General features: G+C 53.9%; 7 protein-coding genes across 7 annotated transcripts; 4 read left to right on the top strand and 3 right to left on the bottom strand.

Annotated features, from left to right (window-relative positions):
• Window positions 1–428: 428 nt before the first annotated feature.
• Window positions 429–3,174, top strand: BKA78DRAFT_285008 (amino acid permease/ SLC12A domain-containing protein; the record flags this gene model as incomplete). Its single annotated transcript, XM_066885697.1, has 7 exons — window positions 429–865; window positions 921–952; window positions 1,028–1,243; window positions 1,310–1,348; window positions 1,406–1,777; window positions 2,274–2,431; window positions 2,482–3,174. Exons 1-7 carry the CDS (start codon window positions 687–689, stop codon window positions 3,172–3,174), a joined length of 1,689 nt encoding a protein of 562 aa, XP_066742677.1. The 5' UTR covers window positions 429–686.
• Window positions 3,175–3,530: 356 nt separating this feature from the next.
• On the bottom strand, window positions 3,531–4,752 carry BKA78DRAFT_254121 (thymine dioxygenase; the record flags this gene model as incomplete). The annotated part of the gene is made up of 3 exons (XM_066884872.1): window positions 3,531–3,808; window positions 3,898–4,336; window positions 4,393–4,752. 3 exons carry the CDS (start codon window positions 4,750–4,752, stop codon window positions 3,531–3,533), a joined length of 1,077 nt encoding a protein of 358 aa, XP_066742676.1.
• A 757-nt stretch (window positions 4,753–5,509) lies between these two features.
• On the top strand, window positions 5,510–7,425 carry BKA78DRAFT_253828 (NCS1 nucleoside transporter family protein; the record flags this gene model as incomplete). Its single annotated transcript, XM_066884850.1, has 5 exons — window positions 5,510–5,947; window positions 5,990–6,352; window positions 6,405–6,727; window positions 6,786–7,075; window positions 7,142–7,425. The coding sequence occupies 5 exons, from the start codon at window positions 5,510–5,512 to the stop codon at window positions 7,423–7,425; spliced, it is 1,698 nt and encodes a 565-aa protein (XP_066742675.1).
• Window positions 7,426–11,970: 4,545 nt separating this feature from the next.
• Window positions 11,971–12,662, top strand: BKA78DRAFT_164603 (uncharacterized protein). The gene is made up of 2 exons (XM_066883152.1): window positions 11,971–12,252; window positions 12,302–12,662. Exons 1-2 carry the CDS (start codon window positions 12,135–12,137, stop codon window positions 12,514–12,516), a joined length of 333 nt encoding a protein of 110 aa, XP_066742674.1. The 5' UTR covers window positions 11,971–12,134; the 3' UTR covers window positions 12,517–12,662.
• BKA78DRAFT_164716 (uncharacterized protein) lies at window positions 12,566–14,004 on the top strand. Its single transcript, XM_066883155.1, has one exon. The coding sequence runs from the start codon at window positions 12,808–12,810 to the stop codon at window positions 13,663–13,665; it is 858 nt and encodes a 285-aa protein (XP_066742673.1). The 5' UTR covers window positions 12,566–12,807; the 3' UTR covers window positions 13,666–14,004.
• BKA78DRAFT_164636 (uncharacterized protein) lies at window positions 13,901–14,978 on the bottom strand. Its single transcript, XM_066883153.1, has one exon. It carries the CDS (start codon window positions 14,730–14,732, stop codon window positions 14,136–14,138), a length of 597 nt encoding a protein of 198 aa, XP_066742672.1. The 5' UTR covers window positions 14,733–14,978; the 3' UTR covers window positions 13,901–14,135.
• BKA78DRAFT_354339 (S-adenosyl-L-methionine-dependent methyltransferase) lies at window positions 14,883–15,643 on the bottom strand (the record flags this gene model as incomplete). Its single annotated transcript, XM_066891715.1, has 2 exons — window positions 14,883–15,088; window positions 15,151–15,643. 2 exons carry the CDS (start codon window positions 15,641–15,643, stop codon window positions 14,883–14,885), a joined length of 699 nt encoding a protein of 232 aa, XP_066742671.1.
• Window positions 15,644–15,707: the final 64 nt, after the last annotated feature.

The raw sequence follows: 15,707 nt of genomic DNA, 5'->3' as shown, positions 1-15,707 counted from the left end.
GCAGGAAGGCAGGCAGACGGCGGATTCTGCCTCTCGTTGTGCTTCGGCTCTTTGCGCTGCCTCGGCGCGGCGCCTGTGCACTCAGCTCTGCATCCCAGTGGTACGAGCGCCTCCCCGGATAGGCCAAGCGGAGGGACGTGGGGGAGGTGTGGAGGAGGATCAGGAGGGGACCCAGCATTATTCGCAGTCCGTGTGGATGGATGGACGTCGAGCAGAAGCGAGCAAAGGTTGTGACGGCGGGAACGTGGATCTGACTCGAGCAAGCAGCCGGCCCTCGAAGCGTGTGTGTGCATGGGGATTGGACCAACCTTGGCGGTTGCTGTGCTAGTAGACGACGTCGTGGTAGCATGGGCTGCTGGCTTACCTGCTGGTGTATATATCACCCTGGGTTGGTTTCTCCTCTGTGCACACACACTTCGCTGATTTCTCGCGAGTCGTCCATTTGTCTTATTGACGCCGTTGACAAACGCCCGCACGCGCTCCCGCGATATCGTGCTCTGCGTTCGATAAGAGCAGAGTAAAAGTGGTAGGCTATTTGGCTTTGCGGGATAGCCCTACCTCGTCTCGACTCGACACTCGACCATTCCTATTTTTGCCCTTCGTCGTCTGAACCTCCAACATCTCTTTTCGCTGCGCATCGACCAAACCCAACTGTTCTCTTGAGAGCCATTGGCATTTTTTTCAAGATGGGAGACGAAAAGGACGTCTACACCGTCGGTGACGGGAGCGTTGCGTCTCCCACGTACGACGAGCACAAAAGAGCAATAGGCGATTTGGTTCACCAAAAAGGCTACCACACTGGAGAGGCCGCGGATCTTTACGGCGACTTAGAAACCGCTCAGGAATTCGGCTATGTCCACAGAGGGTATGTTGATGTCTCTGCAGGCGGCGTGGACGTTAGCCACTGACACTGAAACCAGATTGAAATCCCGTCACATTCAATTCATTGCTCGTAAGTTGCCAACACACCTGTCGATGGACTGACTCTACACGCTCCTTTCTTTCTCCAGCTGACATGGCTGCGCAGTTGGTGGTACAATCGGCACTGGTCTCTTCCTCGGTATCGGCAAGGCCTTCGCAACGTCGGGCCCTCTCTCCGTCTTGTTGGGCTACACCTTCACCGGAGTTGCCGTCTATGGTCTCATGTTGTGCCTGGGCGAGATGGCGACGTGGTTGCCGCTTCCTGGAGCTCTGCCTCAATACTGCGCTCGTTACGTCGACCCGGCCTTTGGATTTGCTGTTGGTAAGCGATGTCGATTATGGACATTGCCCTGCTTGGTAAGGCTGAGATGCGCTGACTGAGGTTTAGGCTGGAACACTTGGTATCAGTCTGCAATCACTTTATGTGGTAAGTTGGTAAAACAAGAGAGGGAAAAAGAAGTGACCCCCTGACCTCCTTATCCAGCCGAAATCTCCGCCGCCGCCGTCGTCATTGGCTTCTGGAACGCAGAAATCAACCAAGCCGCGTGGATAACCATCATCATCGTCGTCGTTGTGGCGCTCAACATCTTCGCCGTAGCCATATACGGCGAGGCCGAGTTCATCTTTGCCAGCATCAAAATCATCACCATAATAGGGCTTTTGATCCTTGCTCTCTGCATCGATTTGGGCGCTGGCGACCAAGGCCGTCTCGGATTCCGCTACTGGAAGAGCCCTGGTGCGATGAAGGAGTATATCGGCACGGGAGATACTGGACGCTTCGCTGGATTGTTTGCGACTCTGGTGAACGCTGCCTTCTCGTATGGCGGAGTAGAGATGGTCGCTGTCGCAGCCGGAGGTGGGTTCATTTCATATAAGAAGTGCCTGAATTCATTCCCCCCTTTTGGATGATGTCACCCCTTTCCCCCCCCTGAAAAGGGCCTACCAACTACCACGCGGCCCAGCTTTTTGCAGCAATTTCCACATACCCATTACAGCACTAGTTGCCAGAGGAACTCCTACCAAGGAAGGGGTGAGAAAAAGGCAAGCGGGCACAAATCAAGTCCATCGAGAATGGAGGTGCTTATGTGAGCGACCATTTGGTTGATGATATGAGCACGGACCACGACCCCCTTGACTTCACCCTTTCGCAACACCAAGAGATCAGTGGGAGCCCTGCTTGTAAGAGGGACTCACAGGGTACTTCAGGGGTTTAACAGTCCAGCTTGTGGTATAAAAGTATTTGAATTTGTGGTGAATTCGGCCAAGGACACAGTGGAGGGGGAAGGAAATTAGCCATCTCTTTTACATGCGGACTACAAAGGGAGAAGCAAGCTAACACGACGTACAATTAGAGGCTGAAAACCCACGCGTCAACATCCCCAAGGCCGTCCGCCGCGTCTTCTGGCGTATCCTCTTCTTCTACGTCCTTGGCTCCCTGGCCATCGGTGTCCTCGTGCCATACGACGACCCGCATCTTCTTGACTCTAGTGCCGTTGGCGCTGCGCAATCAGTAAGTTGGCTTGAAAGCTATCACTCACAATTTGCTCACCTCTTCACTAGCCCTGGGTCATCGCCATCAACCGAGCGGGCATCTCCGCGCTCCCCTCAATCATCAACGCCGTAATCCTCACATCGGCCTCGTCCTCTGCCAACGCCTTCCTCTTCACCGGATCGCGCTACCTCTTCGCGCTGGCGCAAAACCGCCAGGCGCCGCGCTTCCTGCTCAAGTGCAGCTCAACCGGCGTCCCCTACTACTGCGTCGGCATCACGGCCTCCATCTCGCTCCTCACCTACATGAGCGTGTCGTCCGGCGCCGACAACGTGTTCCAGTGGTTCCAGAACCTGACCACCATCTCGCAGCTCTGCTCGTGGTGCGCCATCCTCGTCGCCTACATCCGGTTCCGCGCCGCGCTCCAGGCGCAGAACGTCGACCGCAACACCCTTGTCTTCAAATCCCACGGCCAGCCCTACCTTGCCTACTCGGCGCTCGGCTACTTCCTCATAATCATCTTCTTCAACGGCTTTGCAGTCTTTACCAATGGCAACTGGAGCGTCACCGACTTCATCACCGCCTACATCGGCATCCCCATCTTCGCCGGGCTGTACCTGTTTTGGAAGATTCTGAAGCGCGAGCCGTTCGTCAAGGCAGCTGAAGCGGATATTTGGAGTGGAAAGGCTGCCTTGGATGCGCAGGAGTGGCCGGAGCGACGTCCGAGGAATTGGCTCGAGAAGTTCTGGTTCTGGCTGGCGTAGGTGTGGGTTCGATCTGAAGAATTGGGATGTGGTGGTCATCAAAGGGTGCGGTCGGTTGAGGGGCTTTGCTGATTGTGGTAGAATTTGGCAAATCCATGCCCTTGTGCTCGCTGCGATTAGTTTCCGTCAGTGCCTTTGGCTGAGAAAGATGATCTCATTGAGAGCAAATGGTTCGCATTCCATCGATGTTCAGGATTGGAATAGAAGCGATTCGATTGACAACGGGCTGTAAAAGACGACGTAAGCTCATTCAACCCAGTCCCATTCGCCCGCAGGACAATGCAGTCTGCCATTCCAAAACCTTACCAATCCACGTCCTTCCCTTGACTCCAACCCTTCTCCTCTCGGTTCCTCCATCAAGCCACCGACACCGTCTTCGCCGCCCCCGGCATATTCTGTTTCTCTGGATACTGCAACTTGGCCCTCATGCGGCGATAATCCTCTTGCACGACGGGTCCGTACTTGACCGGGTTCTGCGTATTGGTGCATGCCGGCAGGCACTCGATGAGTGCGTCGGGGTTGGGCGACACGAAGTATGGGATGGAGTAGCGTGCGCGCGTCATGCTCTTCCCGTCGGCGGTCTTTCCGGAGAGAGGTGGTGAGGTTACGCGGTGGAGTGTGGATTTGAGGTAGTCTGCACGAAGGATATGGGGTTAGTGGGTGATGGGGGGAGTAAGGGGTTGGGAACAGAGAGTCTGGAGAGGAAAGGAGCGATCGACGTACCATTGCTCCACCTCATCAACAGGTCGCCCACATTCATGCAGATGGCGTTCCGAACTGTTGGCGCATTCATGAAAACTCCTGGCTTCCGCGGATGCTCAACCTGAAGACCTCCGCAATCATCTTGGAATAGCATCGTTATCGAGCCCCAGTCAGTATGCGCGGGCATGCGGGCAATTGAGTCGGACGCCAATTTTTCTGCTTCGACCGGCGGATAGTGGAGCAGCCGCAGCTGATTGTTGTGGCCGTCGTGGAACTTGAGCAGGAAGTCTGGGTCGCCTAGGCCTATGCCAATAGCAAGCGCGCGCAGCAGCTCTTGAGCGGTGCCGTAGCACTGCCAGTAAAAGTCTGTCATGAATGGGCGGAAACCAGGAAGGACTTCTTCGGGTATCCAGACATTTGGCTGGTTGGTGCACTCGTCGCTGCCGATTTCGTAGCTTTCCTGATGCGGGTAAGCAGGGGTAAGGGGGTGGTTGGGAAAGGAAGATCCGTGCATACTTTTACATCTCCTATTTTCCGCAACTCCTCATCCTTCGCATCAGCATCTCCGTCCTCGTCTTTGTGGATGTATTGCGAGACCTTCTCGAGACCAGGCCAGCTGTACCCCCTGTGCACGTTTGGTCCAGCTGGATGAGGCGCGAGCATCTTCTTCTCCTCGGGCAGAGCGAAGAATTTCTGGGACCACCCGAAGGCCTCATCTAGCATCTCGTCCGAGACTCCATGGTTGACAATGTACACGAAGCCGACACTTATGCAGGCGTCCGTCAACTCTTTGGCAATTTCCTTCTTTTCCTCCGATGACGCCTTTGCCCAACGACTGAAATCCACAATGGGGATGGAGCTTTCGTCTGCGGTCATTTCGTCTCTTGCACTGTGCTATACAATGCGCGCAGCTGTCCGTCAGTTCTGACTTTATCAACTCTGCAGCTTGCACCGGGTGGGACGCGATTCTCCGACACGACAGCTCGGCACGCGCCCTTCGCGCCCTTGCCTTTAACCTTATCAAGACACTTTCTGTTTCCTGATCAGATGCGGCTCGCGACAAAGATAGCCCATTGACCAGCTTGAGCCTTGGCCGGGAGCGTCGGCGCCGACTCTCTGTTACTCTAAACGGCGTTTGTATGCTGACGTGCCCCACTCTTGGAGCGACACCAGACGCGGGGTTGCCGCTCTGACTGGTGAGCCAACCCGCGATACGCTTTGCAGGCTGGATCTGCGCGTCCTGTTAGCCCATCAGCTCTTATCACGATGACTCGCATGCTTCCGCTCGGCTTATCCAACTGTCCACCGGCTGCCTGGTCGCTGTCGCATATCTGCTCGACCGTGTCTGCGCCGAATCGTTGAGGGGATTATATGCAATGACCTGGTCGCTCGAGCAGATCAGGAGATCCGACGACGACATCCAACACCGTAATTGACGAGGTCTGGTTCAAAGGTGAGAGTCGCGCGATGCGAAGCGGGGGAGACTTCGACGTTTGCCGGCGCGACGCGCTAACCGAATTAGGAAATCTTGACGAATGGTCAACTCGTCCGCGTCCTCGACTACTCCTGAAATATCTGGCTTGGTTTCTCATCGGACACTTGAAAGAGCTTGGAGGAGAAGAGTTGAAGCAACATGGCGCCTCATATTGACAAAGAGCGCGTGGGATATTGGGCCAAACGCCTCGAATGCCCAGTTGACGAAAACTCGTCGTACCGAAACACGTATTGGTGCAACAGAGATCTAATTCCCATGCCCGAAGATCGACGGACATGGACGTGGCAGGGCTATGCGGGTTATTGGACCATAGCAGGCATCAATACCACGGCGTGGACGGCGGGATCGACCTTACTCTCCCTGGGCTTGTCCGTTCCGCAATCAATCGGAGTAATGGTTGGAGTCGCCCTGATATCTGCGCTCATCGCCGTAGTGGCCGGCTGGCCTGGCTCCCACCTCTACCTAGGCTTTACTGTCCTCCAGAGAGCTTCCTGGGGAATGCGCGGCGGCTTTTGGCCTGTCTTGAATCGAATCATGACGGCCTGCGTTTGGATGGGTATTCAAGCAAGTTTGGCAGTTTTGGTAGTGTTTCAAACTCGGGAACTAACTGTTTTGCAGGCCTACTGGGGCGGACAAGCGATGAAAATCATTCTACGTGCTCTTATTGGGCCAAAATTTGTCCACATGAAGAACACTCTACCAGCAAGCGCAAACCTCGACACGGCCAGTTGCATCAGCTTCTTCGTCTTCATTTTCGTCTTCTTGCCTCTTCCAATGATCCCACCAGAAAAGCTCCAGCTCCCATTCCGCATCACGTTCATCATGATCACAGTGACAATGTTCGGGATGCTGGCCTGGAGCGTACACACAGCTGGCGGGCCTGGCGAGCTCTTCTACACAGGCTCCACAAAGCACGGCTCCACACTCAGCTGGAACGCTGTTTTTGGCCTACAATCAATCATTGGCTCTCAAGCTTCTGGGGTAGGTCCCTTTATTCCCCATATTTTCCCCGATATCAACTAATGTTCCACAGTGTCTTGGTCAATCCGATTGGACGAGGTACGCGAAAAACTACAACTCAGCACTATTTGGACAGTTCCTAGCGGCACCGGTCTTCATCATTGTCACTTCTGTTTGTGGCATCTTGATCACTTCGGCTTCGGCAACGATCTACGGAGAATACATTTGGAACCCCTTTGAATTACTCCTCGAGGTTCAGAAGCGCGATCCCAGTGGTAGCTCTCAGAGAGCGGGGACCTTTTTTGCAGGTCTAGGATTCCTGGTCAGCCAGCTTGCCCTGTGTCAAATGTTGAATGGAGTATCCACTGGAATGGACATGGCGGCGTTGTGTCCAAAGTGAGTAGACGAACCCCTAACCGGCCGACTTCAAAATGAAAAGCCTGACACAAATCAGATGGATCAACATCCGCCGTGGATGCTACATTCTCACCGTCATTGCAATCGCCATTTGTCCCTGGAACTACGTCGTCAATCCTGGAACTTTTATCACTGTCCTCAGCGGTTGGAGTGTCTTCCTCAGCCCCATGACAGGTATAGTCGTCAGCGACTACTTTCTTGTGCGATTTGGCGAGTATCACATCGGCGATATGTACATGGGCAACAAGAAAAGCTGCTATTGGTATTGGCATGGTTTCAATTGGCGTGCCTTTGCTGCTTGGTTGCTTGGAATGGCCCCTTTGCTGCGTAAGTGATTGGCATCCATCGAAGAAATTTCCGTCGTCGTGTGCTCTTACTGACGGAATTTTCCAGCTGGATTCGCGCGTGCGATCCAAAAGAAGTCTTCGGGCAATGGTTGGGATCGATTGTATGAGATCTCATACTTCTACGGCTTCTTCATGGCGCTGTTTGCACACGCCGCATTTCACGCCATTTTCCCCGCCGAGCGACAGCGCGGCAGCTCTCCGTTCGTCCTGGAAGGTGTGGCGGAAATGATTCATGGCGAGGAAAGGAGCACCGAGGGAAGCACCAAAGAAAATGAGAGCGAGGTGCACAAGATTGGAGAGGTGGCTACGGGCAAATCTTTTGCTGTTTGATGACCCGGTCTTTGTTGCGGACAGATCAGGGAGATGGAATCTTAATCTGACTATTTGACGTGAGATGAATTATGAGGCTGCGGCCGAGGCCTTTATCCCGAAAGCCCTCGTGTCAAAATACGGCACTTACCATGGCCGTTGCCGGAATGGGTGCAGCATGAACGTCTGAACCTCAGGCAATGACTAGAAAGGAAAAGGAAACGAAGGGCAAGTTCCACTAGAGAGTGTGACTGCTGTGAAATCACAAATCCCTTTTGCTCACAGCTATGGCGGGAACAAGAAAGGTTCGTGATTCTTCGAAAGACGTGGAAGACAATGGTCAAGTTGCTTGCCCGCGCGAGCAAAGTGCACAACCACAGCCTCGCGCAAGCTGGAGAAGCTTTCCCACCCAAACATGGTGACGGCTTCATCATCAGTGAGCAATGCTTAATGGATAGCGTGGCAACATAACTTGTAATCAGTTACCACGAACTCATCACGGTCCCTGGCCGATTTCTCGCATCTACCCCCGACGCCTCGGGCCGCTCCCGAGTCTCAGCCCCGGAGTACAGCGACGACGGGGCCGAATCCAAGGGGTAGTCTTTTTGCGAGCTGGGTTTCTTCCGTGAAATGCTTGCGAGAATTAGTCAACAATTGTCTCTGGAAGATTCCGTCGATTCTGCATTGTGCAAAGCACGCGAATTTGATAGGGTCGATGTCATGGCCCATTTTCTCAGACAAGATCTGGTAGTTTCAACAACATCACGACTGTCAGGGGTCAAGGCCAAGGAGCTGCATCAAGAGCTGTTTCAAACGATGGCCGAACCTGAGTCTTCTTGGTGACGGCTGTGACAAGTGTGCAGGTGTTGAGAAGTAATCGTATGCAGTGGTTTTCCGTCTCAAGTAGCAGAGGCTGAGAACGATCCCGCCAACTGTTTGTTTGATAGGGTCGCAAAAGCAATGAATTAACACAATGGGATGCTCGAATGCTTCCTGTAGTTTTGTATGTGACTCGGTCGTTTGGCGAGTTGACCTCATGTGCCCAAATTTGAAATCATGTATGTACACAGGGAGCATTCATGCATCTCGACACCTAAAGACTTAAGACATTCGAAGTTGTAAAATGAAAGCCACAGGGAGCATTCAAGCGCCCCGGCACCGCCTTGGAACTGACATTTCTTTTGCGACCCGCTGCGATACGTCTATGTATCGTGCAAGTGTCCCCACTGCCATCGCTCCACACAAACTCTGCTCCCGTGCCAACTTCTACTGGATACGATGCCATGACAACAGAACTTTGGGCCCAGTCACACGGATTTTGTCCGTCTTCAGGCTCTGCCGCTTGGTTCCTGACGCAACCGACCTTCGCCGTTGAAGTCCTTCGATTTCCACCTGTCATTGATTTTGTGTTTCGAGAAGAAAATGGGAGTGTTGGAGGCCTTGCAAGTTTTGTCTTCCAAATCATTCCTGATCCGATTTGGCGAATCCCCTGAACGATTGGGGTCGGTTAGAAAACGAGGTTTTAGCAGACGGGAGAACGGTTCCAAGCTTGCTGGTGCTGGCACAGGGCAGGTGTGATTGGTCGGGCTTCAGTCAACGTGCTATGGCACTAGTGCTGTAAGAGACCTCAGTCACCGAGGGTCGTCAACATATTGATTCGCAGTGGAGTGGACGATGCAAAGATGAGAAAGGCTGTCAACCTGCCATGGGTGTACGACTGCTCCCTGCTCCCGCCGCTTTTCGCACCGAAGGTAAGGCATCGCCGAAATGGCTGCTGCTCTATATCTAGTAAGTTAGTCGCGAATGGAGACGGCTTGGCCAGGGCCAACGGGTCTTGGTTCCGAGCCAATTGGCTTGTGGACGTAGCAGTGAGACATTCTGGAACTTGCGATGTACATCACACACGAGACGGTCTACAGAGAAGATGTAGGTAGTGTGACAAGACCATTTTGTCCCCAGCTATACGGGATGGAACGTGTTAAGCAAACTTGAGACGATCGATCGTTGGCCAAAATCGTCAAAAGTTACTTCCAGCCAAAGGGCGGGATACTGTACCCTCAAGGTACCTGCGCCTGAACCCTAAGCAACCAAAGCTGAGTAAAAATAGGTAGAAGGAGTGCTTGTACACAACGCGCATGACGAATCAGCTGCTTCGTCAGAAAGATCAAGCCGATGGGTGGGTTTCTTCTGCGCATTCCGCAATGGTACAGCGAGATCTCATGATAAGAAGCACAAATCTCAAACATCGTGACACGCAAGCAGAAGTCAAGTGTCCTCCGGTGAGACATGGCTGTGTAGTGCGCTCAGGGAGTCATCGACGGTCCGAGAATCGCCTGTGGCACCTTTGGCAAGCCAACCAACAACGCCTTCTAGCTCCTTCAGTAATGTAGTGCCTGAGGCTCGAAAGTTACTGCATCAACCCCTCCAGTGTGAAACATCGGATTGATCGGCTGAAGACGAGCGAATGGGAGTTTGTAGTTGTGAGCGTGATTCTGGCCAGGGAGGTTAACTCCGTGTGCCCGGGTTTATGTCACCACTACAACCAACATCAGCTTCATTCAATTGGCTGAACCACAACCTGAGGCATGATAATTTGCGTAAGGCAGAGAGCGTGTTTGGGTGTTGGGACGGGCAAAGAGCTTGATTCTCAATCCGCATCGTCAAGCCCGGTACAAAGTGACGTGCCCAGCCTTCGGATATTGGGTGAGGGCAAAGTTCCGTAGCCGGAAAGACCAAGAAAAATGGCGGCAGGCGGCGAGGTTTGCCGTGTACAGTACATCGGTCCGCTGAGTAGAGTTAGATTTCGCGTGCAGTACCTGATCGAAAGTGGGTCATCCACAAGTCGTGCTCATCAGCCACGAAGTATGCTCTTCATCCGTGTCTGCGCTAATTTTCACAATGCGTTGTAGCGGCGCTACTGCATTGCGCGAGCATAAGCTGGATACTTAGAAAGACGACACTCATTGGCTCGTGCGTGTCTGCGGCTCTTTCGGCATGCCCGAGTGAGCTGAACGGTTAGCTTTTATCCTCTGTCGTCACCAGTCAAACCCGTTATGGTAAAATCCATCAACGTGCGACACTTGTGGATTTTTTCCTTCAGCGTACTGTTTTTCCTGCTGTGACACGCCAGAAACAATGACGAGAAAATTCATGACTTTTTGGCTCACTGGACCTGCATTTCATGACTCGGGGCTACTTTGAGTTCATCAGGCCTTGCGATGGAAGTCTTGTCATCTTTGTCAGAGGATTTCGTGGGATCGGTGGGAACACCGGGACCTCGTGCAAGCGTTTTTGCAGTTCTATACTGGTAGCGTGGTAGCAGTGGAAGTGTTGACGCGTGGGATAGCCTATTCGCTGTTTGCTTTAAAGACCATGATAGTAAGATCAGTTGCATACCACTATACAGTTATACTGAACCTTGGATTGAAATTAGGAATGAAGCTTTGCAGAGAGTAATCGATTGCAAATACAAGAGTCCTAGACTGTTTGCTAACGACTGATGTTGTGCATACGCTTCCCGGATCACCTGGTGTTCGGTCAGGCCAACCCTTCTGTCTAATATCAGGAACCGTCTCCCGACTTTAAGCATAGCTAAGCGAAAGGTAAGGTTCTCAGGATTAAAGTTCTTCAGAGGCCGGCATCGCGTCGTCAACGGGCTGGACTCGGTGTACGAGGTCTAGGGGATTGCTGTGGAATCGCAAGGTCAACAACAACGCCGCCGATGTGACGGAACAGACCTAGAACGAATGGTAGGAATGGTAGACAGCCGCAACGTTTCAACGTCTGCGGCTGAATTTTCCACATCTCTGGAATAATGCTTCCTCCTCACTGCCACAATGGCAAAAAGTACCGCCGCCAAGAGATCGATTTTCAACACATCTGGCCATCGTGGTCCAGTGCGGTTACAGCGGGTGTCTGTGGGCTGGTGATGGAGGTCTCCGCCCTACAATGGCGGGTCTTTGAACCCTTGCTTGTCATGTCGAGAAAAGCTTCCCTCTCTGGCAATGTGGGGGCTGTTCCTGAAACCGGGGGTCGCAACTCTAAATGTACACGGCCCCAGCGGATGTGAAATTTGCCACAACTCTTCGATTTCTCTCGCCGTGAGAATAGGAGAGCGAGTTGGAAGAAACCAGTGGCTGACGTCGAAAAGCTCAAGCAGCTTGACAAAAAATTCGCCGAAATGGTCCAGACACTGGTTAAGTCCAGGTGTGACCTGCGCCACTGACGCCCTGACGACGGTCGGCTTTTTTCAAAAGGGAGATGGCTGCGTCGACGTTCAGCCCGCACGATCTGGCGCATCGTCGGAGAGAAGGTCGTACTGTGAACGAGCCAAAACCTCGTGTTGAGTCCGCGCAAAATAGCCTGTATAGAGCCGGATTGCGTTCCTGACAAAATAGGCATACGCGCATCTTGTTTGTGTTTAAGGTGAAACAGCTACCCCTCGAAAGTCAACATCCCTCCTTCGATACTCTCTGGGCACATCCCGTCAGGGCAGCCGAAGGCGGCTACCCGGAAGCCTGGTTTACCATGACGTTTTTCCGATCAGCCCAATTTCTTGCCCTGCATGAGGGGAGATATAATAGAATGATAGCGCCTTGATCTTATTCTGTAAGCCAAACTGAGGACGTCTCCTCGTACTTTCCTTTTTCAGTCAATCATTGTTGCGTAAGGCTGTGCCTTTCAGATTTACGATTCACTCCTTGACGAAATCGACCGTTCCTTTCGCCGATATGGTAGCCTTCAAGGCTCTCACGATCTCTTTCCTTCTGGGTCTCGTCGCCGCTGACGAGTGTCCCGCGTTGAGTCACACCTTTGGATTTAAGCCTAAGAACCTGTTCGATCTCACGAGTGAGGCACCACACCTCTTGGACAACTTCACCATCTAATGCGCTTCTAGCTGTCGATTGCCGTGTCGGCATTCAAGCCGCCGAGTGCGCCATCAACGTGAGAAAGTCCTACGGTCAGACCTGGGCCGCCTTCCGCATCAACCACAACAAAGATTGCAACCACGGCGCCCCTTACGGAGACTGCTGTTGCTTCAGCGGTCAGCCTCCAGTCCAAAAAGAAAACTTGGAGCCGAATCCTAGTGTGCTTCTCTTCTTCTGGGAGTAAGTTTACTTCCCCCTATCACTTGTCCTCTACATGGGTCGATTAGAACAAGATATTGACAATATCACAGCTCCGACAAGACCGGTGAGAAGCCCGGCCCCGGAACCGGTTGTATTCAAGATCCAACGAACGGATGCTGCGGACGACAGGATCAAGGTCACTTCACCACCACAGGCGGCTGCCCTTACCCGGCTGGTGACCTCGCTGATCAGTATGGCCGTGTTGGAGATGGCTGCCCGTCCAAGGGCGGTGACCAACAACCCATGACTGGCGGCGGTGACGGAACCACGACCAATGACCAGACCTCTCAACTCCAAAGCACCAATGGTGGTGGTGGAGGCGATGGAACTGGAGCTGGTGGGGGATCTGGAGGCGGCGCTCGTCACCGGTTCTCTCATCTCTTCCGCCGCTTTGCTCAGTCCAGCACTCAATCCACTAAGAAGAAGCCCAGCTCAGGCGGCGGTGGCGGCGGTGGAGGAGGAGGCGGTGGCGGCGGCGGCGGTGGAGGAGGTGGTGGAGGTGGAGGTGGCGGCGGAGGAGGTGGTGGTGGCGGAGGAGGCGGAGGACCTGGTGGCGGACCAATCTGCGGACCTCTGGGCAAGTTCCCCAGCTCTCCTCAGCAGTGCAAGAAGGACATCAAGGCCATGTGCAAGCCCGGTGTCAAGAACAAGGGAACTGGCGGCAACATGGGCAAGATGCCAAAGGGCGGCACTGGCGACCTCGACGGCACGACTTGTCCCAACGGCCAGGGAGGCGGTGGAGGTGGAGGACAAGGAGGAGGACTTCGCGGCACTGAACAACAAGGCACTGGCACTGGCGGTGGAGGCGACACACTGGCCACAAACCAGGACGCAACTCAGAACACCAACCAGAAGCGATGGCCAGGCGGCGGCAACCAGTTCGACAAGGGCAACTCGGGCCAGCTCAACCCCAAGGGCAAGTGTTGTTGGTGCCAGGCGGAGAAGGGTGGCAAGCTCAAGAAGTTCTAAGCTGTTTCCATTGTCCTCTTTCCTCTCCATGGACGGGTGGTCTCACGTCCTAGTTAGACTAATGGATGTCGCGCCGGTTTCGATGGCTTCACTCCTTTCCCATCTTGCGGTTGTTGACTCGAGCGTGGATGTCACGGCGGCTGGGTTTGCTTCTTTCTTCTGAGCGACTTGTATGAGTAGTATAAATGTATAGGCTCTGCACACTCTCACATTTGTGTCTCAACTCGACCACCAGATCTCGCCGGTTGAGCATGCCACTGCTGTCTGTGACTTTGACGTGAGTGTCTGGATTGCTTGGTCCTAGCTTCGCTACGGCAGATGATGCCATGAACACGCAAAGCTCTTCCGGCCGATTACCCGCTGCCGGTGTCCCTGTTTCGGGCGGCAGACCGGGAGTTTCGATGTTGAAGAGAGGTCGTCGCGTGGCGGTCGCACACCCTGACGTCCAGGATCGCTCCGGCTAACGTACTCCTTCCGGTTAGCGCCATATTTCGACCCCTCGACCCCCTTGAGAACCAAAGTCCGAGCTTCAGGGGGAACGGGGGACTCCAAGTCGTCGATGCGGGTAGCCATATTGCGAAACAATCGTACTCGTAAGTTTGCTTATAAAAGAACGGCGCTACGCAGCCGCAATCATGGTTCCCTTGTAGTCATCAACGGCTGGGAATCTGCCTGCAGGTTGCCTCGGTAGTGCATTAATGGTGAACAGCAGCTGAGGACTCCACCCAAGACCGACGGTGTCTCTTGGCCCATTCTGATTCTTGGAAGTTCCAGAAAACTGCGACCGACACTCTGAAACGATCTCTCGTCCCGCTCTCTTGAACATGAATTCTTGCCAAAGATGGTGCACCGAGAAAAGAGAAGCATCAAAGACGAGCCGCTACCAAGCGAACCCCTGGGAATCCCGGGGAAGTGGATCGTAACATCTTCAACTACCGTACAGTTTCCTAATCGGGAAATCTGCGGAGCCTCACCTTGCCAGGAACGATCGAATCGGGGCCAAAACTTTTGCGCCATTACGACAGCAAAATGGCGTGGGGTTGCTACTGGAAAGCCGGCGAATCTACGTGGCTTGACAAGTAGGAACACAATAGGCCGCGAAAAACAATGTTTTCCCTCAAAGCAGAGGAGTAGGAACTGGAACGCTTTGGCCGAATCTTGCGGGAAAAGCTCGAGAACAAGGGCCGTACTCGCCGCCAACTGAAAGCACTCTGGTGACTTTTCCGCCATTTCACAAGCGGCTACAAGCTGCTTCAAACTGCAAAAATGCTTCGAAGCTGCTTCGGATTTGTTTGATGCAACAGGAAAGACAATTGATCACTTAGCAAAGAATAGGCGGAAAGGCGCGCCCCTACTGCTTAAGCTCAAGACCTCTGCGACCTACTGTCCAATGTACACGGCAACATGCAAGCCACCCGAGTACGGCGCCGTCGTGGCCCTGAAGCCATTGCTCGGAGTTTCCAAAAACGCCAACAAGTCTCCGTATCCCTCGATGCAAGACGCGAGATTGTCGACAACCACCATCGCACCGACCTTCAAACGAGGATGTACCAGCTTCAGCGTCGGCAGGGCAAGCGGCGTCCAGACTGCGTGCAGTTTTGCAAATCAGCCCACATCACTCTCTCCTTGGGTCTTCAGGGGCACGTACTATCCAACAGCAAAAAGTCGATTTGCTCGGGCAAATCCGTCTTCAGCGTCTCGCGCAAATCGCCCTCGCGCAGCTCAATCCACCTCTCGACATCCTCCTTCCCCGCGGCCCTCCAATGCTGGCGCGCCCTCGCCGCTTTCGTCGGCTCGTTTTCTGTCGCAATGACCTTGCCTCCGAGGTCGCCCCTCTGCTGCGTGGTGACGTTCTGCCCCACGGCAAGCGCTAGCCAGATGGTGCTGATGCCGAACGAGGTGCCCGCCTCGATGACAAAGCGCGCGCCTGTGGCCCGGAGCAGCAGGTAGACAAGCGCGCACTTGTCTGGCTCGAGGGCGACGAAGCGGTCGAGTGCGGTCGTGATGGGTTGGTCGTCGGTGCTGTGGTAGGCGGGCTCGCTGAGAGCTTGGATGTGCAGGTCGCGGAGGAAAGCGATGGTGGATGGTGGTGCTTGTAGGGAGGCGAGTGCCTTGTCGAGAGTTTCGATGTGGTCGGCCATGGTCGGGATGCTGCGAGGCGAAGCTAGAGATTGAAGAACGATTTGGGGAGAGACAATGACAATT

Source organism: Phyllosticta capitalensis (genome assembly GCF_038381095.1).
Source record: "Phyllosticta capitalensis strain CBS 128856 chromosome Unknown BKA78scaffold_7, whole genome shotgun sequence".
Lineage (NCBI taxonomy): Eukaryota > Fungi > Ascomycota > Dothideomycetes > Botryosphaeriales > Phyllostictaceae > Phyllosticta > Phyllosticta capitalensis.
The sequence above is the reverse complement of the archived record's forward strand: the minus strand, read 5'-3'. Positions and strand labels throughout refer to the sequence as shown.

Excerpts from the sequence above, each read along its gene's own strand:
- BKA78DRAFT_164716 (XM_066883155.1), top strand. The coding sequence starts at position 12,808 with ATGACCAGACCTCTCAACTCCAAAGCACCAATGGTGGTGGTGGAGGCG.
- BKA78DRAFT_164603 (XM_066883152.1), top strand. The coding sequence starts at position 12,135 with ATGGTAGCCTTCAAGGCTCTCACGATCTCTTTCCTTCTGGGTCTCGTC. Across the intron at positions 12,253-12,301 it reads GAACCTGTTCGATCTCACGA|CTGTCGATTGCCGTGTCGGC; the intron begins GTGAGGCACCAC and ends ATGCGCTTCTAG.
- BKA78DRAFT_164636 (XM_066883153.1), bottom strand. The coding sequence starts at position 14,732 with ATGGCGGAAAAGTCACCAGAGTGCTTTCAGTTGGCGGCGAGTACGGCC.